We start from the raw sequence: 18,139 nt of genomic DNA, 5'->3' as shown, positions 1-18,139 counted from the left end.
GGCGTATTCCAAGTGGGGTAATAATACATACTATTGCCCAGCCTATCGTAAATATGCATAAACCTTTGTCCTCCTATCAACTGAAGCATCAGTGCAGGTAGTAAGCTGTGGAATAGGTCTAGACCTAGGGCTGCGATGCGATATATCAAGCCATGTCACCAACTATTGGATATCTTTCCGAATTGAGCTACTTTCAGCTTGCGGAGGCGCAGGCCAGATGAAACCTTGAACAGGGTTCGTGGGATTACTATCAGATACAGCTAGATCCTTTGACATGGTCCAAAAATCCCGACCTTTACCATCATTCCAATCCATATAGAATTGTATTTTCAGTACTTTTGCCTCATTGCAGCATTTCAATTCCAACAACATCACGCGAATCATGCGTCTGTGGAGACACCCTCGATTCAAGACTGCCGGTCCATTGGATAAACGCCGCACCGTCCATCGGTGCGAGCAGTGCCGCGTGAGTCGAACAAAGGCAAGCCACAACCATGCCGCCTCGGCTTTTCTTTTCTTTTCTTCTCGACGTGCTGGCCCCGTCTGATAGTGTGATGGCGAACGCCATGCAGCGCCTGTAGAGCGCGCGTGACCAGGTGCCAGGATCGAACGCCCCAGATGGCAACGCAGCTTGACATCATCTTGCCAATCGCCGTGGCCAGTCCAGATGAAAGCCGGCTCCAGCTCTGCCCGCGTCGCGCCTACGAATTTGTCGGGACTTGCCCGTCGCCTACAACGGATCTGTTCTCAACCGACGTGTTCTTGCGGCTCTCCCAAGAGGACGAGAGTATTCGGGCGGCTCTTGTTCTTATTGGCGACGTGTATGTCATCAATAGCCAACAGCCAGCGCAGAGCCAACAGGGGGATGTGCTCATGGAGACGGAGCAAAACGAGCTCTATGCCACGATTCAAACGCGCACCCAAAAGCCCGACGCGCATACTGACCCTTCCCTGTTTCTGTTGACTCTCCTGTTTTGTATCACGCGGGTATTCTACCATCAGACCTGGATACCTCAATCTATGATTAACAACTATAAATAGTTAATGAGCAATCGGAGCACTAATGTCTGCTTGCAGATCTTGGACCAGGTCGCCTTCTACATTGTGCACCCTCGTGGTCCTGATAGACTTTCGACACAGTTTGACAAATCTACACTTCTGGTATTTCGATTTCTTCAAGGAGTAGGAAAACTAATGCGCGATGAATGCACGACGTTTGCAAATGCAGAATGGTGCAAAACATATCAAGACGTCAAGGTGGGCGGGGTTCCTATCAACAGGGAACAGGATACGTGGTTCTTCGAGTGTGTATGCATCTTTGTCGCGAGGTTGGCTGATATCAATGTCCAGTATGTCCACTCACCCTTGTCGCCGATACACGTAGGCCTATTTTTCTGATTCAATTTCCATGTCTCGTATTTGTCTTGATCAAGAGAGGCGGTTTACTCGCGTTCCTGAGTTCGTCCATGACGCAATGGACTGTACCTGCTCGGACTGTGCCGAGGCCTCAACTTACTTCAAGCACCTAGCAACAGGGCAAAATATCATGCGGCAAGCTGTAGAGCTCCTCGAGTCTATTGACAGGTTTGACGAAATGTTAAGCGGCTCAAAACTCGCTCACGACTCAGCGTATGACATGTTCCACGCCCATTCATTGTGTCTGAGGATAGGTACACTTCGGCTATTTTCCCACTTCCTCTGGCAAAAGGCTCCTTTCTCCGAAGAGGCTTTGCGTGAGTCAGGTATCCAGGCTTACGCACAAACTTCCTTGAACCACGTCGGGAACAGATTGCAGTATTGTGGGCTCGAGGCCGTGATTCATATTCAGCATCTTGTAGTCATTGGAATTGAAGTGCGGGACCTAGCGAGCAGACATCTCGTTACCTCGTTGTTGCAGAAGATTAGAAGTCAAGGGTTTATAATTGCAGAAGTCTATATTGCAGACTTGCAACTGGCTTGGGAGGCAGTTACAGGCGCTTCGGGTCCTGCTACTTGACGTTCTTCTCTAAACCGGCCTGTTCTAAGTATGACGGCTGAGATAAGGAGCCGTAATCAGTTAAGTCTGGAGTCTGCAAGTAAATACCTTCTGTCATGTTCCAGTAGAGCCTGTCATTGAAAATTAAGTCGACTGGCATCTATTTGAGATTGTCCAAGGCGCAAGTGGATAAAGAATATCACAAGAGTGAGAGCCATTTGGGCTATTATGAATGGAGCTGTGACCCAGTGCAACTAAAATTACACTTCTAGCGAGTCGGCAGTGAGACTAGATCAAATCAGAACAGGACATGACAGTCAAGACTAGGCGTAACTTTCGACCTTGCGTAGGCTTTGCAAACGGGAAGGCAATAAATTCGGTCGAGGGGACAGGGGATCCATCGAGATCCCGGGAAGAATACTGAAATCGGAAAAAGGCCATTCCAGCAGGGACATTCAAATGAGAGCTGTCGATGGCAGCGAACTTTAGTAGATCCCCTGGCTTCGACGTGGAGAAATCATCTGCCGTTGCGTAGAAGTCAAAGTTGAACGCTGTTCCGAGCGTCTCAAGGTCTGCTGCATTGGGATGGCGAGGACTTGTTGGCATGTCTCATTGCAACCGTAATATTGAGCGACTTCGCTGCTGATGTTGAAATTCAATGCTTGGCCTATACCTGTCTGAGCCTTGGCTGTCGACGCCAGGAACAGAATGGCGAGTCTGGGAGAGATAATCATTTTGAGATTGAGTTGAACAAAGCTGTTTAGAAAGCGCATATAGACGATGTTTTCTGAAATGCGTCTTGAAGTCAAGGAAGGATGCATGGTTTAATACCTGAAAAACTCGATGGATGCGGATTGAGCGGATGGAGTTAGATGAGACTTTGCCAGTTCGTGATATTTGATCATCATCAGATTCGGGACGGTGGCAATTAGACAAACAACTCGCTAGAGCAAAGTTCGCCTCAACCCTACTCTGCCCGATCAAGCGCACAGACGCAGGATTCATGAAAGAGGTGTGGCTTTCAGCCCTTATCGTCTCGGTTCCGATGTGCCGTCGCCCGAAAATACATGGGCGGCGTCGTCCAAAGAAATTCAAGGCGTAAGCGGGACTAGAGTTCGAACTAGAATTACTTGGTGTCAGAACAAGCCCTTTCTGTAGGGATCGTGTAAGTCATGCTTAATCAGGATAAGTTATAAATCTGACACGCACTCCGCGGCTACCGCCCACCCACATACACTCTCAAAGGGACCAAGCGCTATATACGGGAGCTAAATCACAACAGTTAGCTATTACTCCATATAGCTTAGATGAAAAGTTACTGCATCCCTCTGTAGATGGAGTTATGCCTCGGGTGCCCCAAGCGCAATTGAGGTAGAATTCGAGCTGTTTCGATCATCGCAAATCAAATCTTACTCGGACGGCATAGTTGCGAGCCCCATCTTGAGGGCGTTGGTTCCTTGGTCTTTCTTGTAGGGATCGCACAATCTGTTCTAGATCGGGATAAGTCGCAGATCTACAAAGCATAGTCTGCATCTTATTTCAAGACGAATTCCGGCCTCAACGCTACTAAATCTATTTTCTCTTATTCAAGGATTGCACCATTAATTCTGGATTGGGATATAAATCTCCAACCGCTCGCGGTTGTCCCTGTATAAGGCACTTCCCTTACGTTCTGATTCCTACTTTCGAGCTTGGGCTTCATGCGACGAGGTTCGCTGATAGTTGTGAGTCAAAGCCCCAGGCCCCCGCCTTGCATATTAGAGTACAGATACTACAAGCTCACTCCTAGTACATATCGAAAGCGGTGGCTGAGCTGGACATAAGCCGGTGGTCCACCAACTTCAATATTTCTAAAGCTCAAGCCGGCTGCTCCGGAACATCCGAGATAGCTAAAGGCCCTTTCATAAGAAACAGAAGTCTATCTAGGTCTTCTTGAATTTCTCCTGATAAAGTCCTTCTTTTAATCTTATCCGACTTCTCACTTCTTACTTAACTCCCCTTTACTAAAGTCTTATTCTTTTACTATCCTTTTTTTCTGCTTTCTGTACAGTTTCACCCTTATATCATCCCAAGTATGCCTCGGACATGCCATGGTCAGTACACATAACCTCATATCTTTTGTGATGTTTCTCTAACTCATAACCATATCCAGCACTCGAAGTCACTGCCACAAAGTGGGACTTCTGTCCAAATCTAGCAGCAGCCTACACATGACGGTAGTCTTCGCTTTAGCGACATTTACACACGCCGTTCAAGCCGTGAGATATCGCAAGCCGTATTGCTGGACAATTGCGATGAGCGGTTTGCTTCAGACCCTAGCATATCTCTTTCGAATTCTTAGCATCGAAAGTCCGGCAAGTCTAGGGCCTTATGCAGCATGGTTTGTTCTAATCCTGGTATGTGAAAAGCTCCCTGACATAAGGGTTAGCATTGCTGACTCTAGAAGATTGCGCCAATCTGGAACAACGCATTTGTATACATGATTCTAGGTCGCATGGTCTGGACCCTTTCAAAAGCTGGCAAGGTCTTAGGATTAAGCGCATGGAGGGTCGGGTATCTCTCCGTTGTTTTGGATAAAATGTAAGTTATTGCGAATTTCTTGGGGAGGATAGGCACTGATTTACACGGGATACAGTGCGGCAGTGGTGCAAATCTACGGGGCAGCCACAGCCTCTGACACAAATGTAGGCAATGAGGTGATCTTGAGAGGTAATTTGACCATGAATAATTTCGTCCCGCGTTACTGATGCTTGCTACAGGATTGCATATTTACATGGCAGGCATTGCTATTCAGCAATTATTCATATGCATTTTCTCTGTAATCGCAATATGTTTCCACAGAGATACAAGCGTGGTCCTGCCAAGAAATGCCCTCCTGCTCCTTTACTGCTTATACTTTGCAGTCATTTTGATATCTGTAGGTTGAATCACTACGGCATAACGCATTTGTGAAATCGCCTGCTAAGTAAGCATAGACCAGAATTATCTTTCGTCTTATCGAGTATTCTGGTGGTCTCAATAGTTCCATCCCTCGACACGAAGCTTACCAGTACTGTCTCGATTCTTTACTTATGCTGATCGCATCATGCGTACTCAATATTGTACACCCCGGTCGGGTCATGCCCGGAAAGCAAGGAGATCTTCCCAACAAAGCGGAGAGAAAACTGCACGGAATTACACCCGAAGCTTGTAGCGATCGTATTCTTCTTTCCAACCAGGTAAACGAAAACGCATAGTTCAAAGGCTGTCGATGTTGTGAGCTAGATGTGTTATTTGCAGTCGAGAGCTGTGGCTGAGAGCTTATCTCACCACACAGAGCTTATTTAGCAAGTATGATGACACAGTAGAAAGTGAATAGATGTGCTAGGCATTAATTTTTATCATATCTAGCTCATTGTGATGATTTGACTCACAATCCGCCACATAATCGAGGCATGGTCATCCTCATGTGGTATCTCCGCGTTTCTGCGGAGTGACATCAATGGCTGGAACCTCGCGGGCGCACCTCAATTAGATGAGTCTCTGTTAGGTCATATGTCACTCAGGGGGCCAAGAATAAATAAACTCGAGACTAAATCGGTATTTTCTTCAAGAACAGCTATAAGAAGCAGTCCATTCATCCGTTGTGAAATCTGGAGGCCGCAGCAGCTTCGTGAAAATTCGTGCACTTTCTGTTTATGGGTGGGGTGCACAATTGAAACAACGCCAACTTCCGGGTCAGAACGGAGGGCTTCTCAAAACTGGCCTCCAAGTAGCTGCTATCGAACTGGTGGTGGCTTGGCTACAGAGCGATGTGACCTTCTCTACCATGGTTTTTGCGGTTCATTAAGATTACTGGCGAGCGGATAAAACGCCAAAGAGTGGTTTTGACGCAACTGGACTGAAATGGGTGTCGAAGCGTATGCGGAATGTCACAGGCTATCATACCAATGAAGACAACCTTCTGGGCTTTTAGTCGTAAGGCTGAGCAGCTAGTTTAAGCTTGGCCGTAGGGGCTGAGCACTGCAGATTGAGATGTAGATAACAAGACCATTTCTGCTCCTTGCACCTACATCATTCCCTTCCTGTCCCACCATGTAATTTACCTAATCTCGGCTCCCAACATGCCATACTAATACAAGACCGTGCTCTTCATAATTTTACTACTCACGAGGTGCGGGAAGCTGAGAACTTCCCTCGTGCAATGGCAGCCAAGTCATGGTTATTATCGATTGTAGTCTTGGTTACCAGCCTCCATCTTTCGATCCAGAATGATCCCGTCAAGGACTTTTGCCGACGATTTGGACACCAGACAGCAGTGGTAGATCGAAAGCTATATATCGATGGAGGATTGGTCAACTGGAAACCGCTAGAGACCGACCCAAAGAATTATACAAGTACGCTGTCTTCCCGTATCTTGCGTGGAGTGAAGTAACCATTTCTCCAGATACCTGGCTGGTGTGGCATGACCTTGATCACAATAGTAAGGATAATATGCCACAGATTCATGCGAACCTCAGCAAGAATGTCTCGGTTCCTTCAGTACATGGCGGTGCTCTTTGGGCAGATGACGTTAACTACCGTTTATTCCTCTTCGGCGGCGAATTCTTTAGCGGCAGCCCGACCACTTCGAACTTCATGTCCTACGATATATGGTATGATCAGTGGGATGATTTCGGACCGCCCTCCGACGATATCAAGCGCGTCAGTTATGGGGCTGCTACAACTGTAAAGGAGCGAGGGGAAGGGCAAGTTGACGGTTTTCCTGGCTCAGGTGGCCTTTATACAATAACCAGTACTGACCTCGTTAGATATTACTATGGAGGCTACCTTTCGAGAGCTTCTGTGCCCGACTGGAGCGGCGAACGACGTGCGACATCAGATTTAATTCGGTACCAGATGGACAGTGATACTTGGGCCAAACTCTCAGGACCTGATGATATTAAACGCGCTGAAGGAGTCATGACATTTATCCCCGCCAGCGACCGTGGTATGCTGGTCTACTTCGGGGGGTTTCAGGACCCTGGAGATAATGGCACCATGGTCTCACAGCCATTAGACGAGATCTTTCTCTATGATATGATATCGAACAAGTGGCACGTTCAGAAGGCAAACGGTACAATTCCTGAGAGTCGGGGAAGATTCTGTGCTGGAGCTGTATGGGCAGAGGATCGCAGCAGCTACAACATGTAAGACGACCCAGTCAGAGTGCCTGGCTCTGGCCTACTGCTTTCGTGATGCTAACTCATGTATAGATACATTAATGCAGGACATGGGATGGAGGGGCCTGGATTCGATGACGTCTATATCCTCTCTTTACCTTCTTTCACATGGATCAAAAGCTATCCTCTCGATCAAAACGGGACAGGCTACTACCCATCTCACAGCCTATCATGCGATGTCGTCAACCAAGGCTCACAAATGCTCACTATAGGCGGCGCATTCCCACAAGAAGAAACATGTGATGTCGATGAGGTTTGGGGAGTTCACAACATCGATCTAGGCAACCGGATCAAATCAAACTTCAAGAAGGTCTGGGCAGGCTATGAGCCGAGTCTCTTCGGCTATAAGGTTCCTGGGTTTGTGACGAGTGTTATTGGGGGGACGGAAGATGGAGGCGCAACCAAGGTCAAGCCTGACCAGGGATTTGTTAATCATGATCTTGGCACGTTGCTAAGCATGAAGGCAGTTTTTACCAATCGTACAAGGCTTGATGATGGACGCACTGATCCTAAGGCCGCTGCATCAGAAGGAGGATCAAGCTCAAAATCAGGACTGTCTACAGGGGCAATTATTGGTATTGCTGTTGGCGCTGGAGTTGTCGTGCTGGCAGTTCTAGTTGGCCTATGGCTGATGCGCAGGAACCGAAAGGCGAAGGTTAATGTCCAGTCAGCTCCCACGACAGAATCATTTTACTCTGTCCCATATATGCCGCAAATCTCAAGCCCGCTATACTTCCCTCACTCTCCCGACAGGTGGCGCCGCGGAAGCCCCGGAGTTCAAGAGTTTGAGGGGGAAGACCCAGGTCAGGTTCACTACTGGAGACCGTTTCAGGTCAACGTGGAGCCGTGTGAGATGGATGGGCAAGGGACCAGAACACCCGAGACTCACACCGAGATCGAGTACATTAGAAGCCGTGGAATCTCTCACTGAGCCGCTGGTAGGAGAGTTTGAGAAACAAGGATGTATTGATCTCAGAGAACACGAATTCACATAGTGCCCAAGGGCAGATCTACAAACGATCTGCTGAGTAATTGATAAGAGTTATTATATAAGAGATTAAGTATGGCTGTGCTATTTAATACGCACTATGTTTACCTTGGGTATTTTTAAATGATGTTATTATTTCTCCATGCTCTTGGTGAGTGCAACTCCTCCTCGCTCTCACTCATGGCTGTTTTCGTTATCTTGACTTCCCACTTGGTCTCCTTTTTAATGCCAAGCTTGAGATCACTTGGTTGTCTCGAATCAAACCCCGATCCTTTCTTTTCAGGACCATCCTGACGACTCACTGAGGAGAGTGTGTACGCCTCTCGACTTGAGAAGGCTCTTGGTGTCCCAGGTCCAGGAGTGCGCGGTGATGACCCGTAGCCAGATGGGCCGAGTGATAAGGGCTTGCTGGTCAGGTTCAGGCGGAAGGCTATTTGTTTGATCAGAGGCCGCAAGGTTGCCAAGCTGCTTGCCGTGATGGCCAATCCTTGCTCGATTGTTGACCAGATGGCAATGTCAGTGGTATTCCCTGGTAGTAATAGGTTAGTTGGCTGCCACGTAATCAAAGGGGGATCTTGAGCTTACAGAGGAAATCGGGCTTTCCAAGGAGATGCAAGTATGGGAATCGAGCAATGACGGCTGCGCTAGCACTATATGCATTGTCAGTACAGTTTTTATCATCCGTGGTATAAAAGAAGACGTACATGCAACCCATAGCGAGCAGAGGGATCAGTGAGTATTTCGTTCGCTTGTGTAACTGCAGATTCCATACAATCCACCCAGGAAGCAGCGCAAAAACAAGGTCAGAACCAACAGCGAAAACACTGTAGAGAGCCGCCAATCCAATGACGACACCGGGATCAATGCATGTGCCATCTTGGTCCTTGTTCCAGAAGTATGATATAGGATGACACTGGAATAGGGTGACGAAGAAGAAGATGCCGCACGAAAGGGCAGTCGAAAACATGGCGAGGTAGATGGTCCATCGTTGGATCTTTTCGGTGGTCACTCTGAGCAGGAAATAGCCGATGGAGAGTTTGCAGGATATCATGGTGAGGGCGTATCCGAGGTAGCAGAACCACCAGCACATCATCGCAGTGTGGATTTGATTGGTTTCGAGGTCGTCGTGGTGTCTTCCCGTGCCGAAAGTGACACCAACAGTCGATGAGGTCGCATAAAAAGTGAAGAATACCTAAAGAAAAAGTAGGGGTCAATTGCTGGAAACTTGTTACCCCTTGAGGCTCAACATACCATGGCGACAACCATCAGCCAGTCGTCCTTTCTGAACCCATTGACCATGAACAACCGAACATAACATCTCAATAGGCATGTGATCAGTGCCATGGCGAAGAAGGTGATATTCACCGCCATGAGCTGCGGCCCTCGATTCTCGATGTGAGCTGCCATGATGGGGACAGATCAATTGATGGTTTCTGCGCAAATAAAGTTTGTCAGGATGGAAATCCTGCCAAGAGATGAGTTCCTGGGGGGAAGGGAAACTTTATATGAAATGTGGATTGCTATTGTAGTCGGTATTATACCTGCTTGCACTGTACTAACCGTTGCATTACGTTCTAATTGCGGTATTGCCGTCCGACTGCAACGGCTGCGGTGCCCCGTATGAGGCCAAGATAAGATAGCTCGCTGTATAATTTGGCGCGCAGACAGAAATACTAGTTTGTTTATACGCTATATCAGTGTCTGTCCGTTAGTCCGGCTTTCTGTCACCCAGCGTTAGCATTCCGGTACTATTCAATTAGTGTCTCCCGTTCAAGGAGGATCGACGGCACTTGCCAAGGATCTGAGACAGAGTTGGTGTGCGTCTGCCAGGGGAGTTGCCCCATTTGGCGTACATCCGATGTAACCTCAGTTAAATTCCGCGTTTGACTAGTCTAACTCTGGCTCGGCTCCGTTGATCATGAACAAGCACCTGCTACGTTGAGCCCCTATAATGTTTGAACATAACGGCCTGCAGAGAAGAAAACAAGTACCGGCTCCGGAAGAAACACCCAAAGGAACCAATAAATCCGGATATCCAGTTATTATAGAATGTCCATGTATAGAAACACTAGACCTCACGTGGCGACTCTCCACTGCATCTGGAATGATGAGATCAGGGATTAGTGGGGCGAAACAAGGGGTAATCTCCAAAAGAGGGGAACTGACCAATGTTCACATGCAAAGACGTTGAATGTGCCGATGAGATAGCTTCCCTCTAGGCTCTAGCATCGAAAGCCGAGTGCCACAAAGTCAAGTAAACCATGGCAACGCTTTAACAAGTATTGTTTAATTGTGTACTGGACATCATAATATTCATCGAGTTACATAAAGACCCACGGATAGAGATTTCCTCCAGGTTTGCCCCTGTCCCACTTATCAGGGCAGTACATCCCCACCTGTCTACCCGATGGGGCGGTATATCCGATTTACTCACTGGCGGTTTTTGACAATAAGAGGGGACGTATACCTCTCGGTGGCTCATGTGGTGAATGCAATTAATATGTATCTATGCTATAAGGGTACGTCTGTCACTTACACAACATCGAACAACCCCAATGCGAAAGACTTACTCTAATTGCTTTGACTCCCGCTTGATATACGGACTTGGCGTCAAGATAACGAAAGAATTTCCGACACAGGCTGCAATGATTTCACCTTCCCCCGTTTCGAGAGCCACAATGGATTTGTTTCAGGTCTCATACGTCAACTAGACTTGGCGTTTCAACTTCACAGTCTAGTGCTGGACCCGCCAAAGTGGCAGGCTACTGCAAGATTACCCTAGAGCGCGAATTCTTTGGCCATGGAACCAGCATTAAGTGTCCTCTTGTTTGCTTAATGAGGCACCTGACCTCTAGGTGAGTTCGTTTTAACCGTACAGATGTTACAGTCTCATTAATGGCGATGCACCTATCCTATGTCGGGTTATGAAATATGCTATAACTATTCCGCGTCGTTGTAACACCGTCGTTTTAACAGCTTGATCTTTCCTCTTGCTTGCGAAACCTGTATAGTTGGGGTTGACATGTCAACGTTTCATACCTGATAGGAGTGACGCATTTAATGGTTTCAGAATGTAGAGCGGATTCCAGCGTTTCCAAAAGTTGAAGGTCAAGTAATGACGACATAACTTCAAAAACATACAACACCGAGCGCTGTCGTTTTCACTCTGAGCTAAACAGACCAGGGGGACGAAGTCACAGTACCAAAGATAACACGAGCCTCTAAGTCAGGTAGTTAAAGCAAGTAGAATTGAGTACTTAAAGGGACTATTCTGAAAACAAGTAAAGACAAGTAAAACAGCCTCCCCCCTAGAATGAAAAGAATGTGATTGCCAAGGAACGTACTCATTCCCTTTAGTACTGGTAAGGGCTAGCACCCAGAAGCACAGAAGGTGCAAAGTCAGCGGCAACAGGGTTCAAAGAGCCAAAGCGCTCAAAGATTGCAGCCATAGAGTTATGCGCTGGCTGCAGGCCACCATCAACCCAACCTCCGAGGAATGACGTGCAGTCACTGTTGATCAAGACTCGGGAGCTTGAAGTGTCTTTGAGCTTCTGGTAGTCATAGAACATAGAAGAGATGAGCTTGTCCTGTCCTGGAAGACCGAGAGAGAATGCACCGTAGGAGTACTGATCAAGAGGCCAGTGGACGAGGTAGACGTCATCGTCAGTCACCGGGTCAAGGAAGTCGGCGTAGTTGGGATAGCTGCTATCTCGCATGATACGGGCAATCTGCTCCTTGAGGATAGAGAGCAGCCTGTGAGGATCTTGGATGGCCAAGATGGTCTGGGAGAGATCCTCCCAGGCGTATGTGAGAAGGACCATGCCATAGTCTGGATGTCCGTAGTCGAGCGTGTAAGCCTGGGGAAGGTCGGTATCAGACAGAATAACGCGAGGGAAATCAGCAGGCTGGTCACTCCAGAACTTCTTCGTGTGGATGAAAAGCTTGGAAGAGGCAGTCATGTGAAGGTCAGTGATACCACGGTTGACAGCAGATGACATGATGGGCTCGTTGGTTGTGTCCAAGACATCCGCGAGGGCAAAGTTCATGGCTCGGCTCGAGGTGCCAACAACAGCAAGATCATACTGGGCCTGGTCAGCGATGGAATTACCGTCATCAGAAGATGGAGTCTCCTGGATAACAACATAGTCAACATCGCCGCCGCCGCCGCTGGTGATCTTGGCAACAGTGTCAAACTTGGTCTTGAGGCCCAGGTCCGTAGCCCTCTGCCATTTGACGTTGGCCAACTCCCGGATGCCGGTCGCTTGGAGACCATCATCAGTCATCTTGGCAAAGATAGCCTGGTCTGACTCGAGGCCATTGACGATGAGGCGGAAGATGGAGTTGAAGCCAGCAGAGTAGACGGCGCCAAAGCCACCTGAACCAACGCCGAGGGTACCGAATCGCTCAAAGTCATCTTCAGTCCAGACCTGACCACCCGGAACGTCCCACTCGTGTTTCTCCCCAAAGATGCGCTGGAGTGCAGTGTAGAAACTGTCGTTGCCAAAACTCATCGAGGTACTTTTGCCATTCCGGGATGACTTGGTTGCGTGTGTCAACGTCAGATGAACTGAGCCACTTTGTGAGCTGCGTAACTGCAGTAATCGACTGAGAAACACCAGTCAAGCCCTTGGAGATCAGAGAACCCCAGCCGTTGCTGACTTTCTCGAAGCCTTTAACAGTGACGTTTTGGCTGATCCAAGAGATAGGAGTCTCCTGGCAGAAGACGATCGTGGGAACTTTGCCTGGATCAGGGAAGTTCTGAATGAAGGTGTAATGGAACTCATTGGCGTATTAGTAGAGAAGGTCCCCAGAAAGGGGGAAACGCATTTCTCCCTTTTCACTAATCTTGACACTGTCAAGGGTTTGAATGGTTCGGAGACAACCGCCCATATCATCTGTGGCTTCGATCAAGCCGACATCACCACCGGCCTTGACGAGGTTGAAAGCCAGAACCACATTGGTGATGCCACCACCGACAAGAGGGATAGAGAAGTTGGAACGCTGAGGTACAAGAGGCCGATCGGTTTCACCCGCAGCCTGGTTCCATGCCGAGTACTCAATCTGGGGTGTATCGACCCAGCCTGAGAGCGGACCTTTTGCTCGCCGATCTTGGAGGGCTGCCTTTTAGCACAGTGGGACCTAAAGACTGGCTTTGATGGAGGAATGGAGGGATCCTTTTTAGGGTGCTTGGAACAGTCTTGATTTTTTTTCTCTTTTCTTTCAGCTGAAGAAATCGTATCTCTTACTAAATCGTTAGGTATTAAGTTCGTCTATGGACTTCGGACAATTTCCTATTCGGCCGGCAAGCCGGAAACAACACCCCTGTATCGCTCCCGTGCTGGAGAGCGGACCGGTGCGAAGGAGAGACCGAAATTTAACTAACTGCCGAAAACCCACACTTTTCTCTCAAGCATTTCCATTTCCAGGAGGTGGTATCGGAGCCTGGAGATGAAGGGGACATTCATGGGTCCTAAAAAAAGACTTGCATTCTGAATAGAGATGGATTTAAGCAGTGATGTCGACCCGACAGTGCCAAATTGATAGTGAATCGATAGGATTTGCCGGCAATTTCTGGCTGATATGCCACCCAACCTTATTCAGTGATAGGGGAGTTGGTGATGCCTCCATATATAATGGTTCTAGAATGAGGGAGAATATCGAGAAGTGATCAACAAGGAACCGGTTGAAGTTGACTTTGACCCATAGTGCCACCTTCGGAGTCATGCCTGGCTCTTCATCATCCAATCGGCTGAGGCCTGTCAAAACAGCATGATTTGATGATAGGCTTTCATACGAGCGCTTCAAAACTTTAAATTGTCTCTGCCGCTTTCTTATTCGTGGGACCTTATGTCTTCCCGCTCTATCTATTTGAATGTGCTCCGGACAACCTTGTGATAAACGCCAACATTTGAGACATTGAGCTCACGGGAAGTCTTGACGCCCTCTGTTGTGTGAATGTTTTGGTGAGCCGAGGTAGGGTATAGCTAACCAAGAGAAAAGAGGAAAGAATAAAGAATCCCATTGGCTGGCATACTATCATGGCGGAGGAAGGAGAAAGAGGAACAATATTCATGTGATGGCGAAAACAGTTATTTAAACTGAATCTTTTCAGCTGAAAGATAATGGTGCCATTCCACAGCAAGCTCAGCATCATGGATTCCAAGTACGTGCCTGCAATGCTCTGTCTTATGGTCGTAGCAGCCCTCGCCGTTTTGAACGCTTTATCTTTCTTGTTTTTCCTGCATAATCAAGACCAGATCTTCTCAGTTGATGACTCACAGTATCTCTCAGTCACCTCTGATGTTATCTCTTCTGTCTCATACTCCTCGGATCCTGCTCAGGGACCTGTTACCTACATCTCTGGTCTACTTGCTAGTACCACTGCTGATGAGCTTGAAGATGTCATCAAAAGCTCTTTGGAGCAAGATGATGTTTTCTCGGAGGCTTTCCTCGCAACTATTCTTGTCAGTGCGGGCGATGAAGGGGATATTGATTCCTCAGTCGTGAGCTACCTCAATAGCCTCAATGCCACTGTCATCTACGGAGGAAAGGGTGGCCCTAGTCTCTGCGGCAACTCTACCTTGACTCCATGCCCCATGTTTGGCCTTGCAGATGGCGATAGTCTCAGCCTTGGCAAAGTCTTCCGCTTGTATGTTGATACCTACAGGACTTTCGTGGTTGGCACATATGAAGCGGGAGATGGCTATCGCACTTTGACTTATTCCAATTCGGAATGGGGCGCTCCATCTATCCCTGTCCCCTCAAGACTTTACAGTGTTGAAGATGACAGACCTCTCGCTGGGAAGCGAATTGGTGTCAAAGATGTCTACGATCTGGAAGGCATACAGACCACGGGTAGGAGTCTAGCTTACTCTTCTATTCACCCAGAAGCCGATACGACAGCTCCAGCCCTCCAGCGCATAATTGATCAGGGCGGAATAGTTGTTGGCAAGCAGAGAACAGCCCAATCCGTCTCACCTCAGAGCTGGTTTCTGAAGGTGTATTGAGTTCTGTGAATACAGGAAAGCAGGCTTTCCAGGAATAAGCACCTTAAGCCACCTTTACCATAGAGAGTTTCCCTACAGACAAAAACTTCAATTTCTCCCAAAGATGTCGTCCCTTTATTAAAAATCTCTTATGTGACTTGTGTATCTGACTGAGTGTCTAGTCAATGACCTCAAACTCTGTAGCCTCAACTGGACATAGTTTAATCGGTGGTCCGCTCGGCTCTTCACCTCGTTCCGGAGGCTCAAACTGGCCAGGCGGCGCGAACACATCTTCTTCCCTGCCGTATCGCCACCGCCTGATACTCTCGTTGTCCCGAACTTCCAAGAGATAAGTATGACCTGGCGTGAAGCATCTCTCACCTTCTATTGCGTATGCCCGCATAAGCCTGTATGTAAAGTGTGAATGGGACCTCCGGCTCCAAAGTGCAGTAATGTTTGTCATCAGAACCTCCAAGCTCAGAACTGAATCTTGCACGTTTCGGTCCCTTGGTCCGTTCCAGCTGAAGAGGGATACCTGCTGTCAGGTCTGTGTGATGGGTCCTGGGGCATGCAATATTGGCGTGACTGATAGAGAAGGCGGCGGCTTAGTACGGCAAGCAAAATTTGGTGGGTTTATAGCCATTAAGAGGTATACAGACTTATGCAATGTTCCTCAGGAAGTACTAAACACGGATTTATCTGATTTGTTTCCTTCGATCTTCGAAGCGATGAGCAGCAACGAGGGGCCTGCAGGCAAAAGTCGGGAGACGTGAGCAGGAGAGGAATTAATTGGGTTCCGTTTAATACGATACCTAAGGGGACGGTATCTGATGAGAACAGAACTAGGGTATTTGGCGATATTACCCAAGGAGGCGAGGCTAAAGGACTGTGTAGTAATTATCGCCAAGGGGCAGATACCATTTACTCTAAATTAGACAAGCGCGAACGAGTTTATATTCATAGGTAAGGCTTATATTTATAAAACAACATATAGCGAACTATCAAGAGGGAAAGACTGCGACGTTTAACTCATCAAGATTAGATAGCTAGAGCCTTGTTTATATAGTTTTGTTCCTACCCTCACTTAACAAAAGAAACTTCTAGGCATACTCACGTTTAGAATAGTCTTGGGCAACATAGCGCTGGCTCAACTCCACTCCATCAACTGCCCCAAAGAGCTGAAACGGAGTATAGTCAGCAGAAGCCTCGATAGACCGTCACAAAGAAGTCAGAGATTGGGGTTTAGACGCACCTTCTTTATGTCTCCGTAAATGCCGAACTGCACTGCCGTCATGCCACTAACCATAACTGCGCGTGCTTGCATACCTGTGTAAGCACCGCGCAGTCCAAGCTCGGAAGCAATGCGGAATAAGCGGCGTGTTGTGCTTTCATCCCTACCTGCCTTTTCCTTGTTGATTCTACTCAACATCGTATCGGCCGGTTGAGAGACAACTGCCGCTGCCAATCCAGCGACAAGCCCAGCCCCAAGGTTGATGCCAGTAACTCCCATCGAGGATAGTTCTTTCTTATCTACAACACTATAGGCCGTCTGGATAGCTTTTTCGTAGACTAGAAATGTCGCCATGGTATAGGGAATCCTAAGATGGCCGTTCAGATTAGCAGCCAGGTATATATCGAGCCCAGAGACCGGATTTGGTCTGGACGCACGTACTGTTTGAGTAGGATAGGGCTCAGGCCAGAGTAGAGGCCGCCGGTACCCTCTTCTCTTGCTAGCTTAGCGAGGGCGCTTATGCTGTCAGTGGCATAGCTAGGCTGAGATACAAGTCGTATTCGAACAGACTCGAACGGGCAAAGTGCGATATCGCCGAGGAACTCAGCCGCAGCGGCTGAGCCAAGATATACAGAATTTCGGTGATTGGCAGCAGTTGATTGTCCGAGATAGTCTACTGCACGAGCCTTGAAAAATTCATAACCGCCAAACTTGAAAGCACCCTGGAGGCAGTAGCCGGTGATTGTCGGACCTAACCCCGTAAGGAGAGCTCCTGGTCCTTCAGCTGAAACTATACGTCGTGCACTCTTGGAAAGACTGGTGCTGTATGTAAGTGGGTCGAGCTGGATCCTTGTTTTAACCCTGTGCAAGGGATAAGAGTCAGCGACCATACCGTTCGTTGTAGGGCAGACCAATGCCACGGCCACCATTGCAATGTTTTGTAGTGGTGGGTTACTTACACATCAACGGGAGTAAGGACGGCATGAGTGAAAGAACAACAGAAAGCGCCAGCGAGAGCGTATCTTGCGTAAAGAGATAGGCTTGTTAAATTTTCACTTGTTGCAGCGGCCATGAGCTTTTCCTTGGTTGGCAGGATTTTGTCTTTAGCAGCGCTGATTGCTTCTGCGGGATTTGGTGCATGATTGACGAATTGGAAGCTACTGATAAGAATGAGCAAATGGACCAAAGAGAAAGAAGACAGGCTGCAATCGCCGTGTATTTAAAGGGTAATTAAAGCCACCACCACCTTCTCGAGCTTTTGTTCTTCAGCTCAATCAATTCGTCGGCCATGGCCTTTTGTTGCTGCTCGCTCAAACTGTTTCCCGCTGCATTCAGAACCTTTAAGTGCTCCTTCTTCAGCTTATCGAATTCCGCGTCTAACTCTTTGTGCCACGGATATAATACGAAAACCTGGAACCCCAGGGCAGAACTGGCCACGAAGAAATTGGTCAGGGATATAGCGCGTGTAAGTTTCATTGCGGCTAGTAACGTAGGGAAGGCGTCGAGTAAGGCTTTTAACTGTGTATCGGGCTGGCAGATACTTAGCAGTGAAGAGGACGGGGCGGGTTGAAGGCTGGAGCTTACGAAAATGAACCTGTATTAGTGGGGAAACAAAAGCATCAGGGGTTACAGTGCCGGGAAGAAAAATACAGAAGAGAAGAGTACGTGGAATCCGTTGGCGGGGGGTTTCGAGAGAGGCTGTCTTTTTATTGACATGTGAAGCGACATGTGACCTGGCTCCAGTTTGTCGGTAAAGAA

The 18,139-nt window shown here is 48.0% G+C and overlaps 7 protein-coding genes across 7 annotated transcripts; 4 read left to right on the top strand and 3 right to left on the bottom strand.

Moving 5' to 3' along the window:
* Positions 1-618: 618 nt before the first annotated feature.
* On the top strand, positions 619-1,996 carry FOBCDRAFT_197973 (uncharacterized protein; the record flags this gene model as incomplete). The annotated part of the gene is made up of 3 exons (XM_059608896.1): positions 619-987; positions 1,078-1,308; positions 1,385-1,996. 3 exons carry the CDS (start codon positions 619-621, stop codon positions 1,994-1,996), a joined length of 1,212 nt encoding a protein of 403 aa, XP_059464340.1.
* Positions 1,997-4,049: 2,053 nt separating this feature from the next.
* FOBCDRAFT_237563 (RTA1 like protein-domain-containing protein) lies at positions 4,050-5,211 on the top strand (the record flags this gene model as incomplete). Its single annotated transcript, XM_059610160.1, has 7 exons — positions 4,050-4,068; positions 4,128-4,160; positions 4,196-4,371; positions 4,422-4,555; positions 4,611-4,684; positions 4,735-4,892; positions 4,951-5,211. The coding sequence occupies 7 exons, from the start codon at positions 4,050-4,052 to the stop codon at positions 5,209-5,211; spliced, it is 855 nt and encodes a 284-aa protein (XP_059464339.1).
* A 1,237-nt stretch (positions 5,212-6,448) lies between these two features.
* FOBCDRAFT_237562 (uncharacterized protein) lies at positions 6,449-8,107 on the top strand (the record flags this gene model as incomplete). Its single annotated transcript, XM_059610159.1, has 3 exons — positions 6,449-6,702; positions 6,766-7,143; positions 7,210-8,107. 3 exons carry the CDS (start codon positions 6,449-6,451, stop codon positions 8,105-8,107), a joined length of 1,530 nt encoding a protein of 509 aa, XP_059464338.1.
* A 176-nt stretch (positions 8,108-8,283) lies between these two features.
* On the bottom strand, positions 8,284-9,571 carry FOBCDRAFT_178034 (uncharacterized protein; the record flags this gene model as incomplete). Its single annotated transcript, XM_031175134.2, has 4 exons — positions 8,284-8,693; positions 8,750-8,814; positions 8,869-9,356; positions 9,416-9,571. The coding sequence occupies 4 exons, from the start codon at positions 9,569-9,571 to the stop codon at positions 8,284-8,286; spliced, it is 1,119 nt and encodes a 372-aa protein (XP_031046267.2).
* Positions 9,572-11,517: 1,946 nt separating this feature from the next.
* FOBCDRAFT_237560 (uncharacterized protein) lies at positions 11,518-13,792 on the bottom strand (the record flags this gene model as incomplete). Its single annotated transcript, XM_059610158.1, has 4 exons — positions 11,518-12,636; positions 12,704-12,943; positions 13,016-13,272; positions 13,693-13,792. 4 exons carry the CDS (start codon positions 13,790-13,792, stop codon positions 11,518-11,520), a joined length of 1,716 nt encoding a protein of 571 aa, XP_059464337.1.
* Positions 13,793-14,316: 524 nt separating this feature from the next.
* FOBCDRAFT_270352 (uncharacterized protein) lies at positions 14,317-15,171 on the top strand (the record flags this gene model as incomplete). The annotated part of the gene is made up of 1 exon (XM_031175132.2): positions 14,317-15,171. The coding sequence occupies one exon, from the start codon at positions 14,317-14,319 to the stop codon at positions 15,169-15,171; it is 855 nt and encodes a 284-aa protein (XP_031046265.2).
* Positions 15,172-16,098: 927 nt separating this feature from the next.
* Positions 16,099-18,124, bottom strand: FOBCDRAFT_216593 (mitochondrial phosphate carrier protein). Its single transcript, XM_059609455.1, has 6 exons — positions 17,966-18,124; positions 17,628-17,911; positions 17,341-17,541; positions 16,823-17,242; positions 16,403-16,748; positions 16,099-16,328 (listed from the first exon to the last, which is right to left on the bottom strand). Exons 2-6 carry the CDS (start codon positions 17,855-17,857, stop codon positions 16,251-16,253), a joined length of 1,275 nt encoding a protein of 424 aa, XP_059464336.1. The 5' UTR covers positions 17,858-17,911; positions 17,966-18,124; the 3' UTR covers positions 16,099-16,250.
* Positions 18,125-18,139: the final 15 nt, after the last annotated feature.

The sequence above is a fragment of the Fusarium oxysporum genome, chromosome III, assembly GCF_013085055.1.
Source record: "Fusarium oxysporum Fo47 chromosome III, complete sequence".
In the NCBI taxonomy this organism is placed as follows: domain Eukaryota; kingdom Fungi; phylum Ascomycota; class Sordariomycetes; order Hypocreales; family Nectriaceae; genus Fusarium; species Fusarium oxysporum.
The sequence above is the reverse complement of the archived record's forward strand: the minus strand, read 5'-3'. Positions and strand labels throughout refer to the sequence as shown.